The sequence below is a fragment of the Plectropomus leopardus genome, chromosome 2 (assembly GCF_026936395.1).
Source record: "Plectropomus leopardus strain MGB_pleo_1.0 chromosome 2, ASM2693639v1, whole genome shotgun sequence".
Taxonomy (NCBI): domain Eukaryota; kingdom Metazoa; phylum Chordata; class Actinopteri; order Perciformes; family Serranidae; genus Plectropomus; species Plectropomus leopardus.
Genome location: NC_142177.1, coordinates 24,243,875 through 24,270,027, shown reverse-complemented (window position 1 = coordinate 24,270,027; position 26,153 = coordinate 24,243,875). Strand labels below are relative to the sequence as shown.

At 39.5% G+C, this 26,153-nt stretch overlaps 1 protein-coding gene across 1 annotated transcript; it reads left to right on the top strand.

The window, feature by feature from the left end:
* On the top strand, positions 1–26,153 carry LOC121957171 (serine hydroxymethyltransferase, mitochondrial). Its single transcript, XM_042505699.2, has 12 exons — positions 1–160; positions 8,743–8,934; positions 11,644–11,723; positions 13,218–13,418; positions 13,633–13,714; positions 16,475–16,597; positions 19,519–19,658; positions 19,872–20,034; positions 20,120–20,219; positions 22,009–22,164; positions 22,800–22,907; positions 24,310–26,153. Exons 1-12 carry the CDS (start codon positions 128–130, stop codon positions 24,435–24,437), a joined length of 1,506 nt encoding a protein of 501 aa, XP_042361633.1. The 5' UTR covers positions 1–127; the 3' UTR covers positions 24,438–26,153.

The following is a 26,153-nucleotide window of genomic DNA, read 5'->3' as shown; positions in this document are numbered from 1 at the left end:
CATCAACCCTTGCGGCAGGATAAACGTAACTAGCCGTTGCCAACAACTTTAAACAGCCCTTTCGGAGCCTGTCAGCGGTGTGTCGCCTGGCTGTGCTGCTTCTTCGTTTTGCCTGAGACCTGGAAACATGCTGTCCTTCGCTTTTAGACAACTCACACGGGTAAGGGTGTCTTTACAAAGTGTTTCTGTGTCATGGTCTTATTTACGGTGTGTTTGAGTTGGGTAACTCGGCGTTTCTGTGCGGTCGAACTGTTTGCTAGCTCAGCGTCAGTGACTACAGTCATGGGGGTTTAAGTTGCTCACCTGTGCGTTAGCAAGTCACAACATTAAGGTATTTTGCGACAGTTAACCACCAGCTGTCGTTTCCATCTTGCTCCTGTTGCTTTTATTGACGTCTTTCGTGGTCGTTGGTTAGCTGATGAGCTAGCAGGCTAGCTGTCAGTGCAGGTTACATAGCTGCAGCTGCGTAATGATGCAACAGCAACTGCTCCGTTTCATCATGTGGGAAATCATCACCGCAGTGAAGTCCGGCGCCTTTCTTTCTTTTACACGCCTTTTGTGCTTTACAAGTTTCTGTAACTGCATACAATTGTTCTACAGTCAATTAGCATCACAGACGCTGTTTTTTTTCACTTAAAGGGGTTACATGAGTTCAAGTGAAAGACTCAGCCACTGTAACTATGCAGACAATGTAAGATGAGGTTAAAAGACAAAGATACACTGAGGCCCCTCAATAACGTTCAAAGTGCAAAATGAGGCTGAAAACTGCTTCAGGGGCCCCAGGAAAATATTAACCTCACACTGTTACATAATTATGCAATAGATAAGTTTGTATTTTTGTTAAAGCGGGGGTTATTGTTTCAGCAGGGTCAGCAGATTATTGGCTATTGATTTACTACATTACTACCTTATACACCTAGTTGCCAGTTTATCAGATAACTAATATCAGAAAACTAATGATGAATACAAATAGGCTATTGAATCTATGCTAGTTAATATAAATGATTTGGGAAAAAATGTTTGAAACATTTGTAAGTGTAACAAATAATAATTCAACAGCACCACAGTCTGAAGCCACCAAAATGACTAAAAACGTGAATGAACCAAATCCAACAAAAACTGAACATTATAACCTTTAAGTATTCATTGCAATGACATAAATGGAACCTTAATCTCCAGTGAGCATCTTTGACGCCCTGCTAATAATTTAACTTCAACATTTTATGGCTTATAGGTTGCTTATAGGGTTGCTGCGATATATTGGTTTTAAGGTATACCGTGATATGAAAGTTGACAGTTATCATACCAGGTACATTTGCTTCTCTATGATATAGGGGAAAAAATGCTGGACAGAGAATCTCACTTTTTTTTAAAGTTATTTTCAAAAGGGAGACTCTTTATGCCTACTTCCGTTAGAAAAAAATGATTCAAGACTTAATTATAGTGATAAAACATTTGTTTAAATAAATCAGAACCTTCTGTTTTTATTTCTTTAGGGGTCATTCTGACTGATAAAAATAATAATTCTGTGATATTGTGAAATGGCAATATTTTCTGAGACAGTTATCGTACCATCAAAAATATCATACTGTTACATCTGTAGTTGCTTAACTACAGGACTGCATTGTGCAGTGGATTGTACCGTCTAAATTTTATGTCGCTTCCCACTATAGTCTGCACCAGAAATACCAGTCAGGTTTTATTATGATTTATGTCATTGTGTTCAACCAATGAAAATGCCATTGTAGTGATAAGGCATGTTTCCAAAAAAATTATTTCCCTAAATAATATTGTTTTCAGCAAATGTTAGTTGTTAACGTTAGGCTATTCAGTGAGTTGTGATGTTTGGTAGGATGATGTGCAATGTTAAGAAAGCTTGGTGTAAGTGCCACACATTTCAGAGGTACGTATGGTGATTCATGATTTTAAATGTATTTTATATAGCCTACTGGAGAACATTTAAACTTTACAGAATTACATCATGCTTAATGACTGTTTTCCGAGTGTTTACTTACTTGCAGGAAGTCGACTAATTTAAGGTAAAAAAATTCAGTTAAAATGTCAAGAGAATTACTTTTTCTGAAGATCCCTAACATGCATTTTGTTTCACATATTAGTTGCCCAGTAATCACATTTCAAAGTTAAAAAAGTTAAATTATTTGACAGCTCTTTTTTTAACAAGATGGTGAGACATTAGGGTGATGGAGGTGTTTGGGGGAAAAGTTCGTTGAGGGCTATTAATATCCTAATTCTGAACTTTATGAAGTGACCCATTTTGGAGGAGATAGTGCAGATTTCATGTAGTCTCTCAGAAACAACTAGGCTATGCCAAGATTGTGCCAGAATCTTGTGGCATGCATTCAGACCTAGTTTTATAAGTCACTGTCAGTGTGTTTGAAGTTTCCCATTAAACTGAGTGATTCACATGCTTGCATGCTTTTCCTGTTGGTGGTAATTGGTTAAGTGTGCATCTTCATTAGATTTCAAAAGATAGCACAAGACTCTTATTTCTCTGTGGTTAAGGCACACAGTGTCCTCATGTGATCTGTATATGAGAGATAGATTTCAGTCCTTGTGCAGTTATTTCTTGTTGCTGTTGACATACATTTTTTATGAGGACAGATTTTGGACTGGTGGTTAGAAAAGGGGAGCTCAACTTTTCTGACTTTTCTGTCTTAGAGAGTTGGTTATCTGTTGCTGTGGCCATTGTTTTCAGGATTGCTTTGGCCGTTATAGGGTGTTTTCTAAATAGGCTACTTGCTGCAGGCAATGGATTCCAAAGATTCCAGTTAGTCAATTAAATAATTAATCAACTCTAATCCCATTAGAGAAACATTTCTCCCAGCACTAGAGGCTATATAAGCAAGGTGCTCCGTTGTTACTAACTACAGTACACATGAAAGTAAGAGCGCAGTGATGTTTGCGACATCTGAAATAGTTGTATGTATTTTCAAACAAAAGTAACGAGAGTTTAAATACAGGTTTCCCAGCAATACACTTACAAAAGTTTTTCTAATCTCCTTTCTTGAAATGGCTTAGAAGTTTTTTCGGTGTCACTCTGAACACAGCCCGTTTGGCTTCATCACCTCCCTCACTGAAACCACAAGAATTCCAATTTAATGCTTTTGTACACAGCAGTTTTTGACATAACATAACACCGTCCCAGCAGAGTTATTCTTCAGCTATTCCAATTCATTTTTATTCATTTAACAGAAGCATAACAGGATATTTTCCAGGCCTGTTTCACAGCTTGATCTATTTTTTTCAGATCAGGGTTCCCATGGATCCTTAAAAAGCACTGAATTCGTTAAAATAGAAATAAGACTTTCATTGGTATCAAACTTACTTAAATCAGTCTTTCTAATTTTGAAAAGGCATGGGAAGTAGGACTTATAAATTATCCTTTTCTTTCATTGCATTGTAAAATCTGAAAATAATTGGTAACATCTGTTCTTTCAAAATTACCATATGCCACTTGCAGGATAGTGGAACCACCAACACTTGAGTTTTGTTTCCACGTGGGATGCTCAAAGAAGAGGATTCACTTTCTGCTATAGCTAGTTGTCACTGTAACCTGGATGATGTGGGGAAGTGCAGATTCAACATAAATTGGCTATTCAACCAGGAAATGGCAGCAAAAGTCAATACACAGCTCTATGTATTTTGTGTGAAAAGTTTTTCAAACTGTGCACGAAGGGAATCAAGCTAGTGGAATCCTAGATGCAGAGTGAAAAAACACGATATCACAAAGTAACTCTGCAACAAACACCAGGTACTTCCAAGTTCTTTTCTACCCTCATCTAAGCCGTGCGACAACATTTTTTTAAGTTTTATAATAATACTAATACTAATAAGCTTTACTTATAGAGAACTTTTCATACAAGGAATGCAGCTCAAAGTGCTTCACAATAAAATATGCAACACAAAAAACAAGATTAGACAATCAAAAGACAGTGGGTAATAAATAAGGTATAAGTCAAAGTTAAAAGTACAGAGACCAGCAAGAACAGTAAAAATACTAAAAAGAGAATTGATATAAAATAATTTAAAAGAATTTCATTAATTAAAAGACAGTTTAAAAAATTAGGTTGTCATTTTAAAATGTTCACAGAGCCTGATTCTCTCATAGTTATAATAACTATAAGTTTTATGTTATAAGAAACATTCTGGCAAAATTGTCTCTTTCCCTAAATAATAGGCTTTTGTTAATGTTTTTTATTTTTTTCTTCAATGCAGGTTATTGTAAAATTGTCATACATTCATCTCTGAATGGCATTTAAAAAGTATTAAAAGTCTTAAATCTAACATGCCTTAAAGCAGTATTTCACCGATATAAAGAGAGTCCTTGCATAAAACTAGGATGTCTATGCAGTAGATAGAAGCAAATACTTTTGAAATTGGTGCTACATGACCAAAAGGAAACAGAGAAAAAGGACACCTTTGCTCAAAAGGTAGACAACCTACAACTACCAGAATGCCCTGCACCATACCTGACCAGTGAACGCTGCCACTCGTGGGTGACTTAATGCGTCCCCGTCTATTTGAAACAATAATTTGGCAGCCATCAAGAAACAATCTTGAATAACACTTAAACTGTAAGCTAAAATATGTCAGTGAAAACATTCGAGGCAAGAAATAAGCAACTCAGTAACAGAATCTTTGTTTGTATTTGATCAGCACTGCTTAGTTTTGACGTTTGATCACAGTTTCTCGGCCCCTGTTTTACTGTGCAGAAAGTACTATGGCACCCACTTCCTGTTCATAAACTCCTGCTACATGGCATTAAATGTATTTATAAAAATATTTGAGGCAAGACATATAGGCATTATTGTAATATAATCCTGATATATATTCAGCTCCGTGTAGTTTGATTTGATTCCTTGATATGCTTTTATACTGTTTGTGTCCGCTGCAGCGGCATGGTTGGCTGCTATACAAAAAAGTACAGCCTGTAGTTTGAGCAACAGTCCAGATACCATCAGGGTGACGTGTTTTGCATAGATTTGCATCATCTGGGAAACGTTCGATCTGGGGGGTTAAGTTGGTTGGAAATTGACAAAGTATCCCTTTAAAGGAATATTCCTTTAAGATGCAGAAACCCTGATTTTACAGTGAATTCAACAGAACATTGATTTTCTCTCCTTTTATTGGTGAGATGATAAAGTGATAACACTTTATGACTCATTAAGCTGTGGCTCAAAATTGCTTTCAGGTGGCCCAAACGAGATTTTACAAGCAGAGAAGTATTTCTATTTGTGATTGAACAAACCATACTTAACAGAGACAATGAGATATTAGTGGGAACATCCAGTCAATGCCAACATGACAGGTCGCAGCATGAAGCTAGACTGCCTGAGACGCCAGGATGCGAAGAGTAAAGCTCTTTCACCATCATTACCATCACCACAAAATGTATCGTTCCACCGCCAACACCTCCTGAAGATTGGCTTTGTTGCTGGCATTGGTTAAGTCTCTGATTGTCACCCTGACAACCCTTTGACCCGTATAGAGTGGAGTCGCCCTGGACTCAGCCTCCGTCCCTTCACGCCTCTTCACCCCATCCAGATTTCTCAGTCTGGTGTTATCTGGACTGAATCACAGGGCAATTTGTAACGGACAGCCCTGCTATTAGTCAGTGACAGAGAAAGAGGCAACTACGTGTCAGTCTGACGGATGCTGCTGCCCTGTTGACACTTCTTCTCTCTAACCTTACATATCTTCTTTTTTTCCTTCCCTGTTTCTTCTCTCTAGTCTCTTCTGTTTTGTTTCTGTTACCTTGCTGATTGTTGTTTGGTATAGCCTCTGATGGACAGCAGTCATCTGTAAAATTGACTCGCCTCAGGAGCTGCTTTAGGAAATGGGCGAAAAAATGGGCGAAAAAATAATACCGAACGAGGATTAATGAATTTTCTTTCTTCCCCTTTCTTCTTCGCCGCCATTGGTGTTTGGGCACAGATGTTTGACAGGGAAGGTAAACTGCCAACAATTACCTTATCATTGTCACGCAGTTGCAGTGCATCTGTGAGTCTGCCATTATTGCATGCTCGGCACTCAGGTTGATGTGGCCTATCCCACCCCTTTTCTCACAGCACAGTTTTCGTCAAGTTCACCTTCAAACGACAGCATCATCTGTCGCCTAAAAATAGTCCCACTGTGACATATTTGCTGCTTGCATCTTGGCTCAGATTTTTCCTCGGATCAGTTTATTTTGTGTTTATTAATTAATCTCCCGTAATGATCAGGGATATGAGGCAGGAAAGCAGAGAGGCAGACCACAGGGATTGACCCGTGTGCTGTTTGTGTAACCCTTTGGAGCCAGAGAAATTTGGTTGAGTTGTTTAAAAAAAAACATGGGGAGAGAAGGCAATAACAGACTTGGTAAGAACTGTCCCACAAATTTAGATAATTAGATTTGAAAGAATATATATATATATAAATCTATATTTATATTCACTCTAATTTATATATCTGATCATATAGTTATAATAATTATGTTATGGAAAAACATATGGCCATGTTAAGTTGCTCATTTTCTTCTTCCCAAAAGAAATCTAACCAATTTGCTCAGGTTTCAAAGGGTTTGTTGTGAAGCCCAGTGCTGTCCCGTTTGGACGCCATGGAAGTGATACCCATGACAAGATGAAGTATAAAAAATGCCACATGACTGCTACTTGGCTGAGTGTGCATAACAGCGAAGGGTTAAATGACGGGGACAGGACGAGAGTGGGAAAAGGAAAGCGGGGATGAAGGTGGAGGCAAGGAGGAGGATGGGGGAGAAGCACCCTTGTCTGTTTTGCAGTCATCAGTTGCGCTATAACCGTGGCAGCGTTGGCTTGCGTTCGGTTTTTCTGCCACTTCTTTCCCCGGCCTCGGTGGGTCCCAGCAGAAGCGCAGACAGCGAAGGACAGTTCCCGTCAAGATTTAATGACCCGTGTGATTTCTCAGCGAGGAACTTGTCCTCAGAGGCAGCCCGACCTGTCTCCCTAGGCCCTCATCTCTTCCAGAACCCAAAGGGGGGGCCCTCTCCCCTTTTCCACCATCAACACTGCCACCAGTGACAGAAGGCCAGAGTAGAGACTGTTAGAAATCGGCCATTAATGTGCCAGTCGCCTCCCCTGGTGTGTCACCACTGCCCCCTCTGCAACCCCAGGGAGCAGATGAAGAGGCGGAATAGAGAGGGGGGGGCCTAACAGCGATGAAGTGGATAAACTATCTGCAAGCTATTCCCTTGGGATAAAGGGGTTTTTTTTTTCAAAAGATGTTGAATAATGAATACATGGTTGGTCAGGCAGCATTTATTATTTGTGCCCAACATTAACATTCTTAATGTTTTGTCTTAAAACGTGTAAAACCACACAGTTGGTCGCTAGATTTACAGTGCAATAAAGCCACTACAAAAGATGAAGTACCTGAACATTTTTTACACTACGTGGAATTAGCATTTTTTCTCCTCATATGGGTGTCCTCAACCAGTCCTGAGCATTGTGTTAATTGCTTTTTAATGGTGCTATTAAAGGGAGGTTGTCCCTCACACCCCAGCACACCTGTACAGATGACAACTATATGTTGGCAGTGGTAGCATTGATCTCAACACAGAGTCATCATCATATTGTTGATTAAATGACGGAGGAAGCCAATTTGTTCCGAATGCAATCAACCTGTCAAGGATTTCTTTTTTTCTAAGTGTTCCCCTGCACAGTGCCCTCCGTGTTGATTTTGGTTTATAAAGGGAACATTAGCACAGACGAGCACATATAGCTGTAATACAAGATAATCTTCAGGTGCCTACACAGGTTTTATATTATCTGTGCAAAGAATCTACACTGTGCCAAGCCAGAAAAAGAACCAGGGTTAAAGCCAGTATAGGATTCATGCTTAACTTAAAAAATACACAGAGACAGTGAAAATTGTATGAACTCTACACACTCACATGATGAGGCATTGCAGCAGCGGCAGCAGCAGCAGCAGCAGGAGAACTCGCCAGCTCCAGTCCAGATTAGATAAGCAGGAAGTGCTGAATCTGTTCTCTATATGCCTCCTTCGGTACACTGAGGCTGTAAAAGTCAGTCCCTCAGTTTGTAGAAGTGCTGATAGAGGCATAATTGAACAACCATGCTGATTATTGATATCATGCAAACACGCCAGTTTCTAATTATACTGCGCTACATATTAGGGTGTATGAGGAGCACAAGAGGGGACTTAAAATGTCTTAAAGTTATTCAGGACAAATCAGGGTGTCACCTCAAATACGTGAACTGATTGAAGACATTCTGTAGAAAAATATTACTCCATGTAACATGTCTCTTCATTATATTCTGGTCCTGCTTTATAGATAATATCTCCAAAATGAATGTTTTAATTTTATTCCCCTCCTCTACACATCCACATTAAACAATATATATTTTCTCATCTTGCTAAATATCCCTGATGATATCTTAAATCATCTAGCTGCAGCACATACCAGTCCAACTCTTTAACTGTACTTTTAATAAAGCTTTGGTAATTTGCATACAGTGGTAAGTTTTCATGAGATGGCAAAACTTGCAGAATGAACAAAAGCTTCCTCAAACTAAGTTAGCTAGTGTCAGTCCTCATGAGACCCATTAAGTGCAATGATCCAGTATTAGGAAATGTGCTTACAATAACTGTTATATCTATGTCGAACTAATAAACTCTCAATTGATTCTTTCCCCTCTCTCTCATCATACCCCCCCAACCCTGCCATTTCTCTTCTGCCCACAGCCACTGTGCCAGCGAGCCCCACTTCGTCTCAGTGTACGTGGCCAGCAGTCGCATGCGGCCACCCGCACAGTAGATGAGGATCGTCCATGGACGGGCCAGGAGAGCCTGGCTCAGGATGACCCAGAGATGTGGGATCTGCTGCAGAAGGAGAAGGACAGGCAGTGCCGTGGCTTGGAGCTCATCGCATCTGAGGTAAGACATCTTGCACAGATATGACTGATGTGATGCTTGAATCTCAAGCCTTATTATAAACTTCCTTTCTAGATGTTATACAGTATTATTAGACAATTATGTCTCAGACAATGACCAGATAGCCTAGTACTGCACAGACATTTTGTTGTATGTCTTGATTTTTCAGCCAAGGACATTTTTTGGCCAGTACATTACAAAGGTCGGCATGGACTTAACATGCTGGCAGATACTTTACTTTTTATCTAATTACAAAGTAAAATAGTTTTCATTCAGTCGGTCTTTATATAAAGAACCATCCTTTACCATTTTGTATTGACTGAGTTGACTTACTTTTAGAGAAAGGCAGTCAGTGTAAACAGTCAGTGCCTGTAATAACTGACAGCACATCCTCCGTATGTTGGCAGTGCAGATAGCTGAGAATCACCTCTGATTAATGATTTGTCATAATGAATGAATGATTCTGGTTGTATTTTTCCCATATTACTGCTGACAGCATGTTCAGAAAAGCCTTTATCAGGGGTTTACCAGAGCTCATACTGTAGATATTATAGTAGATACTGCACATACAGTACAACAAATTATGTGTTGTAAAGGAATTCTTTGCTCAAATTTATTCCTCAATCATCTTGTTGTGAAATTTGCTGTTTTTTAAATGTTTTCAGTGGCTTGCATGGGCAGTGAAACACTCCAACATGCAAGTAATCAAACGGATATCATGAACTCTGACAAGTGTTTTTTTGGGGGAAAAAAATTCAAGTTATTCAAACTTCTTTAATAGTGAAAATGGTCACAGGATGCAGCACTCTGTAAGCAAGGACAGCTCAGTTGTTGCAGAAACATTTGGCTTTACTCTTTGTTTTCATTCCTGGGCTGTATGGTGTGAAATGGAAAAATTTTACTATTCAGAAGAGCAGAAGAGGTTTTATCTTGTGTTCTTTCTCTCCCCTCCTGTTTCTTCTTCGCCACAGTAGTTGTTCAGTGGAGTATATCAGCCCCCTCACTACACAAAGCCTGACCGCTCTAGTGTGAGATAAAGCTGATATCTTCATTCTGCCTCCTCCCCACCTCACCCTGCAAGGCACATCACAGTACAGCCCAGGCAGGCATTCCTTGAATGAAAAGACATACATTTCACCACACGTGTCCACACACACACACACACACACACACACACACACACACACTTACACACTTCAAGACAGTGAGAAGCAAATGCATTTCCTTTTGTAATGTATGCACAGTCGTCGGCATGACAGACGGACGCAGCAGAGAGCTTTTACTGGAGCTGTTATCTCCCTTGATCTCCTCTTGGCTTCTAGGTGAAGCATTAGCATAACCACACACACAACACTCACACACCTCAATGTGAGAGAGAGAGAGTATGGAGACAAGACAGTTTGTATTTGTGTGTGTTGTGTCAGACTTCATTACTGGCCAGAGTGATAATGTACAGTAAGTTGATTACAGCTGTGTGTGGTGCTATTGTCTGAACCAAATATCACCTTGGGGACAATAAAATATGTCTTATGTTAAGTAGTACAGTAAGAGTTGTGTCAGGAGGCCATGCCATAAGAGGTATCCATTGTCAATTACACAGTCTGGGTTGCAGACATGTTTGCAGTTTATGTAACAGATAGTCACTTCAAGTTCATTTGTATAGTTCAGTACAGTGCAGTGTTTAATGGGCTTTATGGGGGATTTTTCTCAAGTATTTTTGGTGCTCATTTCCAATGTGAGTTTTCCTACATGGTATATTTTTTTGTTTATTTATTTATCTTTTTTTGTCACTTAATTTTGGCAAAGTTGGGACAGAGGTTGTTGCAGAAATTTATTATTTTTTTTTTATCTCCAGCATTAAAAAAAAATTTCTTCAGCTACATATTAACTTAAAGTTGTAACAGTTAGTAATAACTGGCAGCAGCTCATGATTGTTTTTATCATTGATTTTTAAAAAATAATATTTGGTCCTTAAAAAGTGTCTGTGACAAACACAGTTTCCTATAGCCAGAAATGACCTCTTTGAATTGTTTTTCTAACTAACAGTATAAAACCCAAAGATTTGCAGGTTTATTATCAGATAAGACTTCATTTAAAAAAACAAAACAAAACATAGCAATATAGTGTATGAAAATACTGACCAAAATTGGTCCAGCTCTAATGTAGGAAATCCAATTTTAAGAAGTTAGGAAATATAAATCAGGTGATAAGCCTGTTTTAAATGAAAATAAAATATGTCAATAAATAAGACCACTATCAGTTACTGGTATTGTGTATTAAACAGAAATATTTGACTTGTCTTTTTCATCTTCCAACACACGGACAAGATATGAAGAAAAACTTTTGGGATGTGATAATACTCCTTTGCAAAAAACATACTCACAAAAATTTGTTTTTCTTGAAAAATGCTTTGCAAAACGATTTTAAAAAGGCCACACTGATGTTTCTCAGCATGTGCAGAAAAGTTTATTACATTATCTTGTATCCTGCAGTAGCGAGGCGATAAGCATTGTGAAGTGCAGAGTGTTAGTCTATGGAAGTCCAGAGGTTCAATACTGTAATGATTGCCTTTAGCTGGAGGGGGATTTCTCACTATCACTTAACAGACTTTAATTTGCCGTCCTTGTCCCTTCTGTCCACTAGCGCCATTGATCTGTGTGTGTGCCTGTGTGTGTGTATGTATGTGTGTTTGCTTATGTGTTCCCACCACAGAATTTCTGCAGTCGAGCCGCTCTGGAAGCTCAGGGCTCCTGTCTGAACAACAAATACTCGGAAGGCTACCCAGGGAGAAGGTGAGTGTGTTTATTCAGCCACACCCCTGGCTGCAGCTTATTAACACTGTTGATATTCTCTGCTTTAGGATATTTGTTACACACACACACACACACACACACACACACACACACACACACACACACACTCATAAATACACACACACTGATTTATACTGTGTTCTCTAGTTTGCCCTATAATACTACATGCCAGCCACAAAGGCAATAATCCACAGCCTCTGCTTTGCCAAAGAAGATTCCTGAGGGGATACATTGGAGGAATTCGGTGCCCAGGCTGATAGTTGCATGTTTTCTATTTCCAGTGTTCCTATTTTCTATTATTTCCCCTCAGATAATTCACGTTTATCAGCAGCAAACAGAGAGCTGACATGCTTTGAAATGCTTCTCATTTGATGCCTTTGATTCCTGGAATACAAGCCTACCATAAATCTCCCTCCCACTGAATGTGCTTTTAGTTTTAATTCCCCCCCCCCACATCCTACTCATCTGCTGTTTAATGTAATGAAACAAAATGATGATCTCATTGAATGAGTAGTTTGTACTGTAGCCATCTGTTGCTCCGTCATCTGTAATTCCACTGAAAAGGTTTGATGAGTGTTTTCACCTGAGATGGCCCAGATCTGCTATGCTCGTTTCAGGATAACGCGCATCTAGATTACTCTAGATGTTAGTGACAAACAGCGCCACATAAATGGTAAATGTAAGATTGGTAACAGACATTGCTGATATGGACTGTGACTACAGAAACAGAGTGTAACGCATCATACTCTGAAAACCATCCCTACTGGAGGGGGAAACAATTGCCACCACAAAATGCAACCAAGTGCTGAAACACTAAAAAAAAAAGCCTGTAACACTAGATCTCAGCATGTCAAAGGGTTATTTTAGCGCCTTATGTCTATTGGAGAGGAAACGTTATCCTAACAAACTCAGTATTTTCAGTCTATGTCAGTGTCCCTTCTCCTTACATTGCCCATCTTGATAAAATCCTCCCACTGAACAGTCAGATGTGAAATACTTTGATATTAACAACTATTTGATCAAATAACCAGGTGAGATCATCATTCAACCCCACAAAGATCGAAATAGTAAACAGAAGACCAGACAGCAGACAAACAAGGTTAGAGACCAGCTGGTGAACAAAGTGGAGCATTCAGCAGTTAAAGAGCCAGATGTTTCTCCAAATAGTTGGTAGACACCAAAAACTGAGGCAAAAGAACGTGAAAACACAACTCCGAATGAATGATTATGTCCATAGCTCCAAACTGCTGGATGCGTAAATAAGCAACTGAGTGCTAACAGTTCTTACATACAATCACAATCTTAAATATCAGTTTAAAAGGTGATGATGTGTACATGTTGTGTTCATAACTTTCTTGTACTTTCCCCAAGTGGCTAAAAAAAAATCAGTTATTCAAGCTTAATCCAGCAGTTTTTTTGTAGGAATGATGCATCTTTGGGTGTCTTTTTTTTTTTTTTTGTCCATGCCCTCAGGTACTATGGTGGAGCAGAAGTGGTCGACCAAATTGAGCTGCTGTGTCAGAAACGAGCCTTGGAGGCCTTTGACCTGGACCCGGCTCTGTGGGGTGTCAACGTCCAGCCGTACTCTGGCTCCCCCGCTAACTTCGCTGTCTACACCGCAGTGCTCAACCCCCATGACCGCATCATGGGTCTGGACCTGCCTGATGGGGGACAGTGAGTGGTTACTGCTGCCTTCTTTTTATTCCTAACCTGCACTGTGTTAGTTATTTTTTCTTATTCTCACACTCTTCCAGGCTGCCTCTGTGTCTTTGTTGATCTACAGTAGTATGTCAGAACCTGAAGAATCAAGTTGTTGGCATTTGAATATTATTGATTGTTTTTGTTGCCTGTTTTTTTTTTCTGTCTGTTTACGTCTTTATTACCACAGTCTGACCCACGGCTACATGTCTGACGTGAAGAGGATCTCAGCAACCTCAATCTATTTTGAGTCCATGCCTTACAAGCTAAACGTAAGTAGGGACCCCTACTACTGACTTCAACCAACAACAGTTGGTCAATAACGATTGTGGACTGAATTGGCATTGGAACGGTGATAAAAACATGTTTTGTCAAAGTGTTATAAAAGCTGTGAGGCAGATGCAGTTTTGAATAATATTTGTTAAATATGTTTCTTATATTCAGATATTTTTGATCCTATCTCAATGTCAGATAGGGGAGTTTTCTTCTCATGAACTGACCACGATATGAACCAGTGCGGCTGGTCAGAGCTGCTCATGTGTCAGGGGCTAACGGTTTCTCAGATGTCTGATACTTGCAAGTGCAAAGTGTTGCTTTATTTCTGCTGCAGCACACTTTCAGTAGCACTACTGATCATCTCTACTACTTTGTCACTTTTTACCCTTTATTTTGAATTGTTGGGTGAAGTAGGAAGTTGTGCTGTCTTTTATAGTCAAACTGCACATTGTGACACTTTGTGTGAATGTATAAGATGTTGTGCGCTGTACTTGCAATTCACTGTAATAGGGATGTAGTTTGTGCATGTAAGCCTACTATTTGCCGCCTATTTCCGATTGAATTCTCCTCCTCTTCCAATATCTGTGTGTTACTATTTTGCAAGGGCACTGTTGCTGTGTCTTGGGCTTTGTGCTTCCCAAAACAATTGTGACTGTTTTAAGAAATACAATCAACTCAGAGTGATTGTTTCGCTTAGTGCGGAATTATGATGGCTTCGGCCAAACCTTTCTGCAGGGCTGGCCACAGCTAAAAGGAAGTGTGGAGATTGGTCTGGCTATATAGGACTACTCTAATAGTGACAAGGAGAAAACCGTTAAAAGACTATATAAAGATCATTGTGCAACTGGACCACCAAAATGTGTATCATATGTGCTGCTCACACTAAACCACTGATACTCAAATTGTTTATTTTTTAATTTCTAAAATTTTTTGCAGAGTCCACTTTTCCAAAATGACAGAAGTTCACGGCAAGTTCATGAAAAGCACAATTAGTTTATAAATAATTAGCACCTACCTCTGTAGAGGGGTGCTGGGAATCCTCCCCTGGCACTTAAAAAAACCCTGAAAACACTATTTTGATGCTTTTTATCCACTCTGGCAACTTATTTACATTTTAGGTACGAAAAATATCCCTAGTGTGAATCAATTTATATTCATTCATAGTTAATTAAGAAATGGGTGCCAGGTGAACTGCCAACCAATCACGGGCCAGATTTGCAGGGGCTGCAGGTTGAGTATCAGTGCACTAAGCCATACTTTTGTTTTTCCATTGCTATCATTATGTAGGCAATGTAAAATATTATTTTAGTCAGACTCATGAGTAATTATCAAGTGGGAAAACTTGGTCACACATTGGTCGTTTTGATTGAACTAAACAACTATTTTTTTTGTTTTTTAACTTTTGCTCTCGTTGACTAAAATAACAAGAAAAAAAGAAATTAGAAGTAAGCACAGATATCTTAATTTATGCCAAATACTTGACTTAGTCTTTCCTCTAAAAACAGTTTATTAACAGGATATTAATTTAAATAAACAGCACAGAGGAGACAGATGTAGGAGAAACGCTGTGATCCTTTTTTGGAAAATCCTGTTTGTATTTGTGCCCCCACAGGGACGACGCAAGGCAGTGTGGGTAGGTGCTTGGCGACAGACGGGCATAAACACAGGTGTTTTGGGCGATATACAGCCTCTTCACTCCCAATACAACCATATAGTCCTGTTAGTTTAGTATAATACATAAACATTCAAAGTGCTGCAGCAGTGAGATCTGTACTACCACAGTCCCTCAGATCTGGGTGCATTGTGTATTAGTGTATAGTATTTTATTCCTGGGGTCATAGTTGTGTGGTGGTGTTGGTAGCAGCTGATGGATGGCCATGAGAGTCTGCATGTCCAGGCCTGCTGATGTATGGGCAGGCAGGACCCCTCTGCGAGAGAGATAATGGGAAATCGACAGGCTGGCCAGCACCACTGGCTCTGTCTTCACAATGAGCAGCTTGATGGAGTGAGGGGGCATCCATAGATGTGCTCTGGAGATGGGAGATTATCAGGTTGTCTAAATAAAGCTTTCCCTCCTTCTTTTCTCACTTCTTTTTCTTGTCTGTGTCTCCCTTATTCTCCATCTTTTCTGTCTCTCACTTTGTTTTTCCGCTCCATCCTGCTCCTGATCTCTTGCCTGTATTGTCTCTCTCCTCTGATGCTTGGAGGAGTTGAGGGGTGAAACTAGAGGTTCAGGCACAAGATGCACTGGTCATTTGAGTGTTCCAGCCTGATCCCATTTCATGTGACTCGGCGTACATCCTCCGAACAATAGATTGCCTAACATGTAGCTCAAATTTTGTATTTCAATTTAAAGAGCAGTCTCCAAACCAACGTCTGATCTGTCTGCCTCATCATACCACTTGAGTAGATCCCTGAAAGGTTGAATTAGGATAAGTAGGGGTGCATTACGGCAATTGCTCCAGGTTGAAATGTCTCCCTTCGATAAATTCCTTCCCCTTTTAAGGTAGCCAAAGTACTTCAAATGCAGCTGCTTCAAATGAGCTTCAAATGGAAAAAAAAATCTTTTTTCCGTGTTGATATGTTTGCTCTTGATCCTCAAGATATCTGACAACTCTTTTTCATCCTCTCATGTTCCTTTTTTCTTTCCTCCTGACCCATACTCTTCCTCTAATGTTCTCATATTCATCCTACACTTTTCCTCTTTTTCTTTTTCTCTCTCTCCTCAATCTGTCTCCCTCTTCATCTCTCTGCAGACTGCAACAGGACTCATAGACTACGACCAGATGGAGATGACGGCCAAGCTGTTCCGGCCCAAGCTCATCATCGCTGGCACCAGCGCCTATGCCCGCCTCATTGACTACGCCCGCATCAAGAAGGTGCACGGAGAACTCTCTTTATTCAAAACTCACCCAGCTTTCACCCCATCTTTCTCTCTGTTTGTGTGCTCAGCTCTCCCTCTCCCTCGACCTGTTTTCTCATCTTGTATTATGAAGGTCAGACCATCTTATTTAAAACTCAGTCGACCTTTTCCACTGAACTGCCACACACACCTGCTCCTCTCACTGACATCGCCAGGATCAGTCCCAACCACATCTTCACTCATTTCTGTCCCACAGCAGAAACCTGCCTGCTCTAAATACAGAGCGTTCACTTTCAACATATCCAAACCATTTTTAAAGTTTTTTTCACACTTACACTCGACAACACAGAGGCTTTCTCTTGCCTACTTACCCGAACCAAACATGGACACTTGCACTGACTCACACGTACAACAGCAGCAACTTTTAACTGCACACTTCACTGCTCTCTTTGGTGGTGCACAAGAGGCCCCTTTATCTGTTTTGTTATACCCACCCGCTGACTCACTTCATTCACTCCATGACTGCTTCCCTTTGTTGCAGAGCCCCACTTTAGCTAGTACCATCAGATGGAGTGTCCCGCCATTACAGAGCTGTGTTTTTATTAAGCACCATAACTACTTTGCCACTAGGCCTGAAGTGGGGCCATATTTTCCCCCTGGCATGTCTCTGTGGAACTGTTCACTGTTTTATGGCAGAATCTGCTGGGCCGGGCTCCTCTCCAGACTTTTCAGTGTTGTGTTACCTAGATTGGAGAATGCTTTTTTTTTGTTTGTTTGTTTGTTTGTAATCTGAAATTTGTTTCACTATCGGCGCTCATCAGCTCCTGCACATCACCCTCTTGTGTTCTTTACCCCCTCCAGTAACCCTGCCATCTATCCTGCCTTTTAATCTAATAAACATGTGCTGATCCAGTTTAGATACGAGAAGAAGGGAGATTGTCATGATAATGAATATTAATTGGAGCACTAAAAAGATTGTTTACTGCTCTGATCATTTGCCAGCGAGTCATTTGCATGTTAGCGAGCTATTTATTGTCTGTGCCTTTTTCAATAAATGCTGGCAAGAGACGGCAAGGATTTACTGAATTACGCTGTAATATCTCGGGCCTCTGAAGACTGCCGAAGAGCGTAATAATACCAGCTCCGGTTTGATATATCTGCCCTTTGAGATGATAGGTAGTGCTTACAGATGTAGAGTTAGTCATCGAATCTTTAACCGTGGGGTAAAATGTAAATGTATCGGCGCTGAGATATTTTATCTCACACTTTTTATCTCACATTTTAACTTTTACAGCACACAGTCAAATAAAATACACAGCACAGTTTGGTCACTGATGACACAGAATGAGGAGAGTTAAAGCATGTAGTCAAGTTTTATTGTAACTATAGTGGTTCCTGGCACCACTCTGTATATCAAGAATAATGTATGCAAATACAGAGCAGTTCATAGATATTTGGACAGTTCACATTTTTGCTTTGGGCTCCAGACTCTGCCTTTGAAATCAAACAAGTACTGAACTGCTGACCTTAAGCTTTATGGAGGATTGAGTGTGTTCACAACTATAATAAACAGTGCAGGACTGTTGGCCCCCAATTAAATAAAAACATACTGGAAAGTAATGCTTTGTATTGGCAAGATTCTGATTATAAGAAATAACCATACAGGGGTTATGATTTAATAAATCATGATATATAAAAGGATACTGCAAGTACTGCAATATAGAGATTAAATCTAATTTTAGGAAAACTGTGATAATATAGAGAACACACCACCTCATGCATAAAATATATGTAAAAAAAGGTTTTCTGTGTATAAAGATGGAAAATGCCTCTCCACTTCCTTACACAATTACAAAAATGACACCGAAATATTTGAAGCAATAGTCTGTGCAGTTGTTATCTCCATGTTGCCTTGGTTCTTCCCATAAACACACCCAACCAGATGTGAACAGTGCCAATAAGTGCGAGCACACCGATTTGTGCACACAGCTGTCCATCATGTCATCAAGTCTCCTTTTTATTGTTTCAAAAAACAAATTAAAGCCAAACTTATCAGAAAAATGAGCACTTGAACAAACACCACTGTGTTAAGAACTACCTAAAATGACAGAAAAACAGAAACCATCTTTAGGGAAAATTTATTTGAGGTGTACTTTTTCCACTAACATGGAGGGGGCATGGTTTATGGCCTGTACTGCAGCCAGCCACCAGGGGGCGATTGAGATGTTTTAGCTTCATTTTTGGGGAACTGTCGTTTACTCCATAATGCATCTTTATTATACAGTCTATGATTTAGATCAGTGGGATCTGTATTTGTATTTTTCGCAGTCTCTATAACATGCTAGTGATATTTTGTTGTGCAGGAGTGGAAGAATCAGATGTCTGAAGATAGATAACAACACTGCTACCTGTCTATACAATGCTTTTGAGAATCTGCACAGTATCACAAAGCATAAAATCCTAAAGTTAGGTGTATCAAAATTTTCATACACCCCTTCTGAAAAGGCAGGTGAAGAGGTTTTTATGGTCACAAACTGAAATGTGAACCGATGACTGAGAAGTGTTGTTGAGGTTTTACGCTTTAGGTTGTTACTGACTGCAGCCAGTATGCAACGAAATATTAAAAGTTTACTTTATTGAACTTTTATCTGAACTTGTCATCTTAGTACACTATTGATGTGGATGCAATCACATTTAAATTAAGCTGAGAGTCAGCACTTCAGCCTCATATTCATCGTTTCATTTTAAATCCAATGTTCTCGAGCCAACCTGGAGTGTCGCTGGCTTAGACCTGACCACTTTTCAGTAACTATGATCTAAAGTGCAGTCAGTGTCATGATTTGGGGTCTTGTACCTAAAAGTTAAATGTCTTACCCTGTGAAATGAATTTTGAATCCTAATTTTACGTTCTCCTTTTTCCACCCTTTTCACCCTCAGCTGTGTACAGACATTAAGGCCTACATGCTCGCTGACATGGCCCATATCAGTGGCCTGGTGGCAGCCAAAGCCATCCCCTCTCCCTTTGACCATGCTGACCTGGTCACGTCTACCACGCACAAATCCCTCCGAGGAGCCAGGTAAGAGCAAAAGACATCTCATTAGAACTGCTGCACCAAACATCTTGAAAAATATTAGTTATTTTTTATTAATAATAGTTACAGCATGTTGTGATTCCCTCCTAATGAGACAGCTGATGTACCATGGGTGGTAAGGATGAAATCTTGTTGGGTTTTAGTGAAAAAGAAAATAGTTAAAAATGCTTTGTCAGTAAATTAGTGTTTTCTGTCCAGGGCTGGCCTCATCTTCTATCGTAAGGGTGTTCGCTCAGTGGACAAGAAGGGAAAGGAGATCATGTACGACCTCGAGGACAAGGTCAACTTCTCGGTGTTCCCCTCTCTGCAGGGCGGACCTCATAACCATGCCATCGCCGGTGTGGCTGTGGCACTCAGACAGGTCAGCACAACACACTCAACTAACACACAATTTCAATTAAACACTATCTTTGTATTGATGTGTGTGTGTGTGTGTGTGTGTTCAGGCACAGTCTCCCATGTTCAAGGAGTATATCGCCCAGGTACTAAGAAACTCCAAGTCCATGGCCACAGCTCTTCTCAGCAAAGGCTACACCCTGGTATCAGGTAATCTAACTTGTATTTAAGTATCCTTTTTTGTAATTTCCAGGGAGACGCTGACTCAGCAAAGAAAGAAAAACACACAATACAGTAAATAAAGAGAAATGTCCTATCACAAAATGCAAATTATGCCCCCCCCCCCTCAAAAAACCCCAAACAAACAAACAGAAAAGCATTTAAATTCATGATGTGCAAATAGGCTAATGTCAGTGTAGCTGTCCTGTCAGTCAACGAAATGAAACCAGATGAAAGTGGTCACTTTCTGGTTGCGAGCGAATGCTTGCATCTTGTACTGCATTTAATTCGCTGGCCTCAGCTCTTTTTTGATGTATAGCCTTCAGTTGATACCCTAAAAAATACAGACTTGTCATGTGCTTACACTGCAGTGTGTGCAAGCTCCCCTTTTTTTAATCCCGCTGTAGATGTTTGTGTAGAAAAAGGGTGTTGCATACTGTTACAGTCAATAGGAACGAGTAGTGTTGGTTACATCAATAGCTATAACACTGTGTCGAGCTGTAATATAGACTCAGTTTGCAGGTTACAAGGTACACCAAGCTGAAAATAAATGCTGTCCAAGTGTTAATTGAACTGTGCAATCATTTTTGAAGCAGTAGTTTGTGTGTGATGTAGCCTACTGTCTATATAAAAAGGGTGGACAAAATAATAGAAACATCTCTGCATAAAGCAGCACAGTTTAACAACACCATCAACTGCAGCCTCAGAAATGCGGTATTAGACTGTATTACCTGTATTATTACTTTTAGCTAAGTGCACCTAATAAACTGGTAACTAATTTTATACTAGATTATTATACCAGGCATACTGTATATGAAACAAATGCAAATAACCATAGTTTGAACTGTAAAAAATATCCTGTCAGTGAATATCCTTCCTAAAAATTGTCTTATATAGACTTACATGGTGAAAGAGACCTATGAAACTCAGCGCATACATTTTTTTAAATCCCATAATCATTTCATTATCAGAATTTGATAACTAATGGTGTAGTGGTAGTTGATACGGTGGGTGTCGCACTAGGTAGATGGGTAAGATACAGAGGAGGAAGAAGGCATTCTCTCCTGTTTATTGATAGGTGGGTGTCCTGTAAACAGCCAAAGGAGGTAGGTATGTCTGGTAAACCTGCTTACTGCCTTAACTACACCACTGTCAATAACATTTGGAAAGGCTAGAGGAGCCACATGATTTAATTGATTTATCTCCATTTAAGTTAGTGGAGCTCTAAACTTAAAGTATCTGGCAAGGCCGGTGGGAATCTCTAGAGCGCCAGCTCTATGGGCCACACAGTGCGGAAGCAGTTCCAGTCATCAGTACAATTTGATAAATAGCGGTTTAATTTTTTTGACTTCATGCTGAGCAACTTTCAATAGAATAGAAGGCTATATCCAGTTAACATTACCCATCCATGGTTCATTCATGATGGCAATCAATTTTAGTATCAGGATGTAGTGTAATGGCATTGTACATTTATCACAGAAAGCTCACTGAGCAAATAAGCCAGTGTTGCCCCAGAGTGGAGTAAAACTTAACATAAATACAGCGCTCAGATAAACATGGACAGATGCATGACAAAGGAAAAGATTTAAAACATTGAGGCCCCATCATTAACTGCATTTAGTTTATATCTTACAGCTAGCAGATCTAGTGACATTACCTCAGCCGTGTTTTTCTAAGGTTGAGGTGGTCCGATCAAAGGCTTAAAGGTGAAGTTTCATGTCTACAAATTCGGACTTTCCTCCTCTTCAAAAGTTTTTACTTAGAATGCTGAATATTTCAGGCGGGACCGACAACCACCTGGTCCTGGTTGACCTGCGGCCTAAGGGCATCGACGGAGCTCGGGCTGAGAGGGTGCTGGAGCTCGTGTCAATCACCGCCAATAAGAACACCTGCCCCGGGGACAAGAGCGCCCTGACTCCTGGTGGCCTCAGGCTAGGTGAGAAAGCTTCACATTACACTGCATTTAGCTTGACTGTGACAAGGTCTTGTCATGTTTATTAGGGACATTATGAGAAACTACATAAAAAAACATGGTGCTTATATGGAGGTCATATTTACATTGCACTTAGCATCCTCTTCATCTTTTCACGTTTTCAAAATGTAGCTCTGAATATGTAAATTAGTCACCCACCAATTAAGCCACAAGCACTGAGCAGATCATGATTAATTAAGTATGTTTGGGTTTTTAATCATCTTCCAGGAAGTTCAAGAGCACCACATCTACACTGCCACATTTTTAGCGTTTTAGCAAGAAACCTCGCCTTAAGACAATGCTCTGTACTTACGACCTTCTTAATCGTTTTATTGAGATTTGGACTGCACCTCAGCGACCCATCGGCTATCAGCATCAGTGTTGCTTTGACACGTCTGGCTGTAGATTCATTAGAGACTTTTCAAAAAGCTCCAGAGTGCTGTTTTTTCACCCCCCCAAAAAACATACGGTTCATAAATAGAAAAAAAGTTGCAGGAAAATTAATTAGAGACAGTTGAACCTGTAAAAGCTAAAGGAAGTAAAAACCAGTCATTACTTGGTATTTCAAGCTGCAGATTTTGTGCTTCTCTCCATCCCAGGTGCTCCAGCTCTGACGTCCAGACAGTTCAAAGAAGCTGACTTTGTGCAAGTTGTCGAGTTCATGGATGAAGGCTTCAAGATCGCCTTCGACGTCAAGAAAAAGACAGGTGGGCCTGAGAGGGGAGACAGACTACAGTGCAGCCAAGCATGTGCCTCACTGTTTTGTCATTTATTTTTAAAACTATTACGGGGTTCCTGCAGATCCTTTAAAAAAAATTAAAAATCCATTAAATTAATTTACATAAAAAATAAAGCTTTAATTGGTATTAAAATGTCTTAAATCAATCTTTTGAAAACTCTAAAAAAAAACAAACCAAAAAACAATCTTACACATGGTAGGACGAAGAATTTTTCAAATGGTAGATTTAGAAGTTATTTGGCTGCTTAAGTCACGCTTGTGATGACTTGTTTGGCATTTCAGGCTGGCTTAAGGTCAAGTGGTCATGCAGTTGATCAGAATAAATCAAGCCGAATCAAGACCAAAGAGGCAAACTCAGATGAAATAATAAGCAGACTTAAACTATTTAGAGGTTTTACAATAAACATTAAAATTGTTGAGAACTGTCTCTACTTTGTGTCTTCAAGCTTCAAACTGAGCACATCTGTCTCTATTAATCGGCTGGAGAATCATGGGAAGTGTAGTCCTGTAATTTTATATGGTCTATAGAAGCCACCACTAGGAAGCAGTGTTTTTAAACTATTTACACAGAACAAAACAGGCTCTAAGAATTGGAAACATCCTTTCTTCTGAAATAATTTACCGAATGCCTCTTGCAGTGCAGAGGATCCACAGTCTGCTCGCTGTCTGTGCTCTGTGGACGACACGGGAAATGCAAATTCTATAACTTAAATTAACTTAATATCCTTACTGAATTTTAGGTCATGATGTCTGTTGGCATATTTTTATGGTACGTGTTATTGTTTTTACTCTTTAGTGCGCACTTGTGTAAATAAAGGGGCAATAAATGTTTTTATTCATTCATTCAACAAAAATTGGCTATTTGACCATGATTTTGCAGCATGGCTAAACCAGGCGATGCATACAAGGCAAACCAATCATGATGGGAATCAAGAAAGTGAAATCCCACAGTGAGAAACAAAATTGCCTAGAAAACTCAACAAGCAACAAATACAAAGTATTTCCCAGGTGTGTTCTACCTTCATCTCTGCTGCAATAAAAAAAAGTCATGTTTTACACTAAAACTTCTGGTAAAATTTTCCCTTGTTTCAGTTCTTTTTTCCCCTCTATTTTGGATATTTTATAATTGGTCTCAACTTTAATGAAGTGCTTCATTAAAAAAGTCTCAAAAAGTGTTAAATATGACTTGCATAAAGCTGTAGGGACCCTGTATTAGAAAGGCAACAAAACTACAGTGTGCTGTATGTTAAATTAGAGTGCTGGATACTGAAACATGAGTGAAACCAAAAAGCCAGATGGTGATAAATCAAAGAAAACAAACAATTTAAAGCTGAGCCTTTTCCTTCTCTCTTCTCTGCTTTCTTCTCCAGGGAAGCTCCAGGACTTCAAGAACTTTCTTCTCCAGGACCCAGAGACCGTAGCTCGCATCGCCGAACTGCGCCACCGCGTTGAAGCTTTTGCCAGGCCCTTCCCCATGCCAGGCTTTCACGACCATTAAACCAAACAATATAGAGTCGACGGGGCCATAACAGCCAGGTGGCAGAAAGCTGGCAGGGCAAGGGGGGAGGGAGAGATGTCACGGTAGCGAAATGTGTTTGGTGCCTGTTAATCAGGATAATTCCCGTTTTCCTCATCAGATCTGGGAAACTATTTTTTTTTTTTTAACACTTCTTTGCAGTAATCAATCAATCAGTTCTTAGAAAAACTCGGCCTCCACGTTGAGGTGAAGAAACAATAAAATTTGACAGATTTTGTAGAGACAAATAGCCTATTTTCTATCGTAGGTGTAAAGATCTTTTTCAGTTGTCTTCATGCCGTTTCTTTAATGCGAGTGTGTGGGAGCAAAAAAACAACACGTCAAATCAAACAACAACCAACAGCTTTTTGTTTCTTAGACTCTGTGATTTGATTAGTGTGTAATTAGTGATTCCAGTAAGATACACTGAGAGTCTTAATTCTGTAAAGAGTCTGAACTAATGTCACTAATGTAGATATTCACATTGAGATGTGTGCGTGCATGATTCTTTATATGAAACCAGGAACACGAGGAGATTTTATGAGGTGGTGGGTTGTTCTGCCAAACAGTGTTGTGTTGGCCTTTAAATTTCTGTCAAGGAAATATGGTTGTAGATCCAATATTAACCCAAAATGTTGTCAGAGTATCATATTTGATGAAGTTAAACCTTTAACTTTGTAGAGTTTTGTGCAGCTTGTCTGCAAGGACAGATTGTACAGGAGGTGGACTAAATGGTTTTAACATCTTTTAATCTATTATTATCCAATAAAGCAACACTACAACTTGTGTTTATAAAAAATGTTTACACAGAGATGTTTTTTAAAAATAGAATATCATGCGCTTTCAGAAGCAGAATTTCACAGAGATGAGTGTAAGGATGCATTACAAAAATTATGTCCACCTCTATCCAAGAGTGTTAGTTTCTTTTGACACTGTTGCCATTGCATCTTCTTTTCCTTCCACAATATCACAGATGACAGATTTGAATTGCTATATATTTTGTTATAACAGGTAAATAACCAAATGGAATAATAACAGAAAAATCATCCTGGATTATTTTATACTTTAAGCACGTTTACAGAGAGTATATACTTTTCTATGTTATTTAAAAACAATAAACCATGTAACAGCCATCATCTCACATTGATCTTAAGGTTTCCAATACCAGCGAAGTTGTTGATCTAGAAGACAGACTATTAATAGTGCAGTCTGCCTGATTTAAGTGTCATTTTTTTCACCGTGGTGTTCAATGATGGAAACTGTGAGGCAGCTTGATTTGGAAAAAAACAGTATTTTGTTGTGGATCTGGCTCACAGATTGGAACAGTTGTCATTATCACTGCATCAGTGAGGAAGCAAGATTTTGGTTTGTGAAATGGTTGTACAGCACAATCGAGAAAAGGCTGTTAGAAATAACGTGGTTGTTTTCTTACTTTGCACAAAACAGCTTCCAAAGTGAACCAAATCATATGAATTATCCACATCAAAGTTTGTGACAGCCAGTAGAATAGACTAGCCAAAATAAACCAGTAAGTATTTTACTACGATGTTCATAAATCTTCTGTTTGTCTGTTATCATCTCTGATATGTTGCCAGCCTTTGTACATCAACCCAAGTTTGAACTAACTTTCTTTTACAGAACATTTTTATTAACATTGAATTAGCGTTAGCTGAATAAAATCCAATAATGCAAATGTAA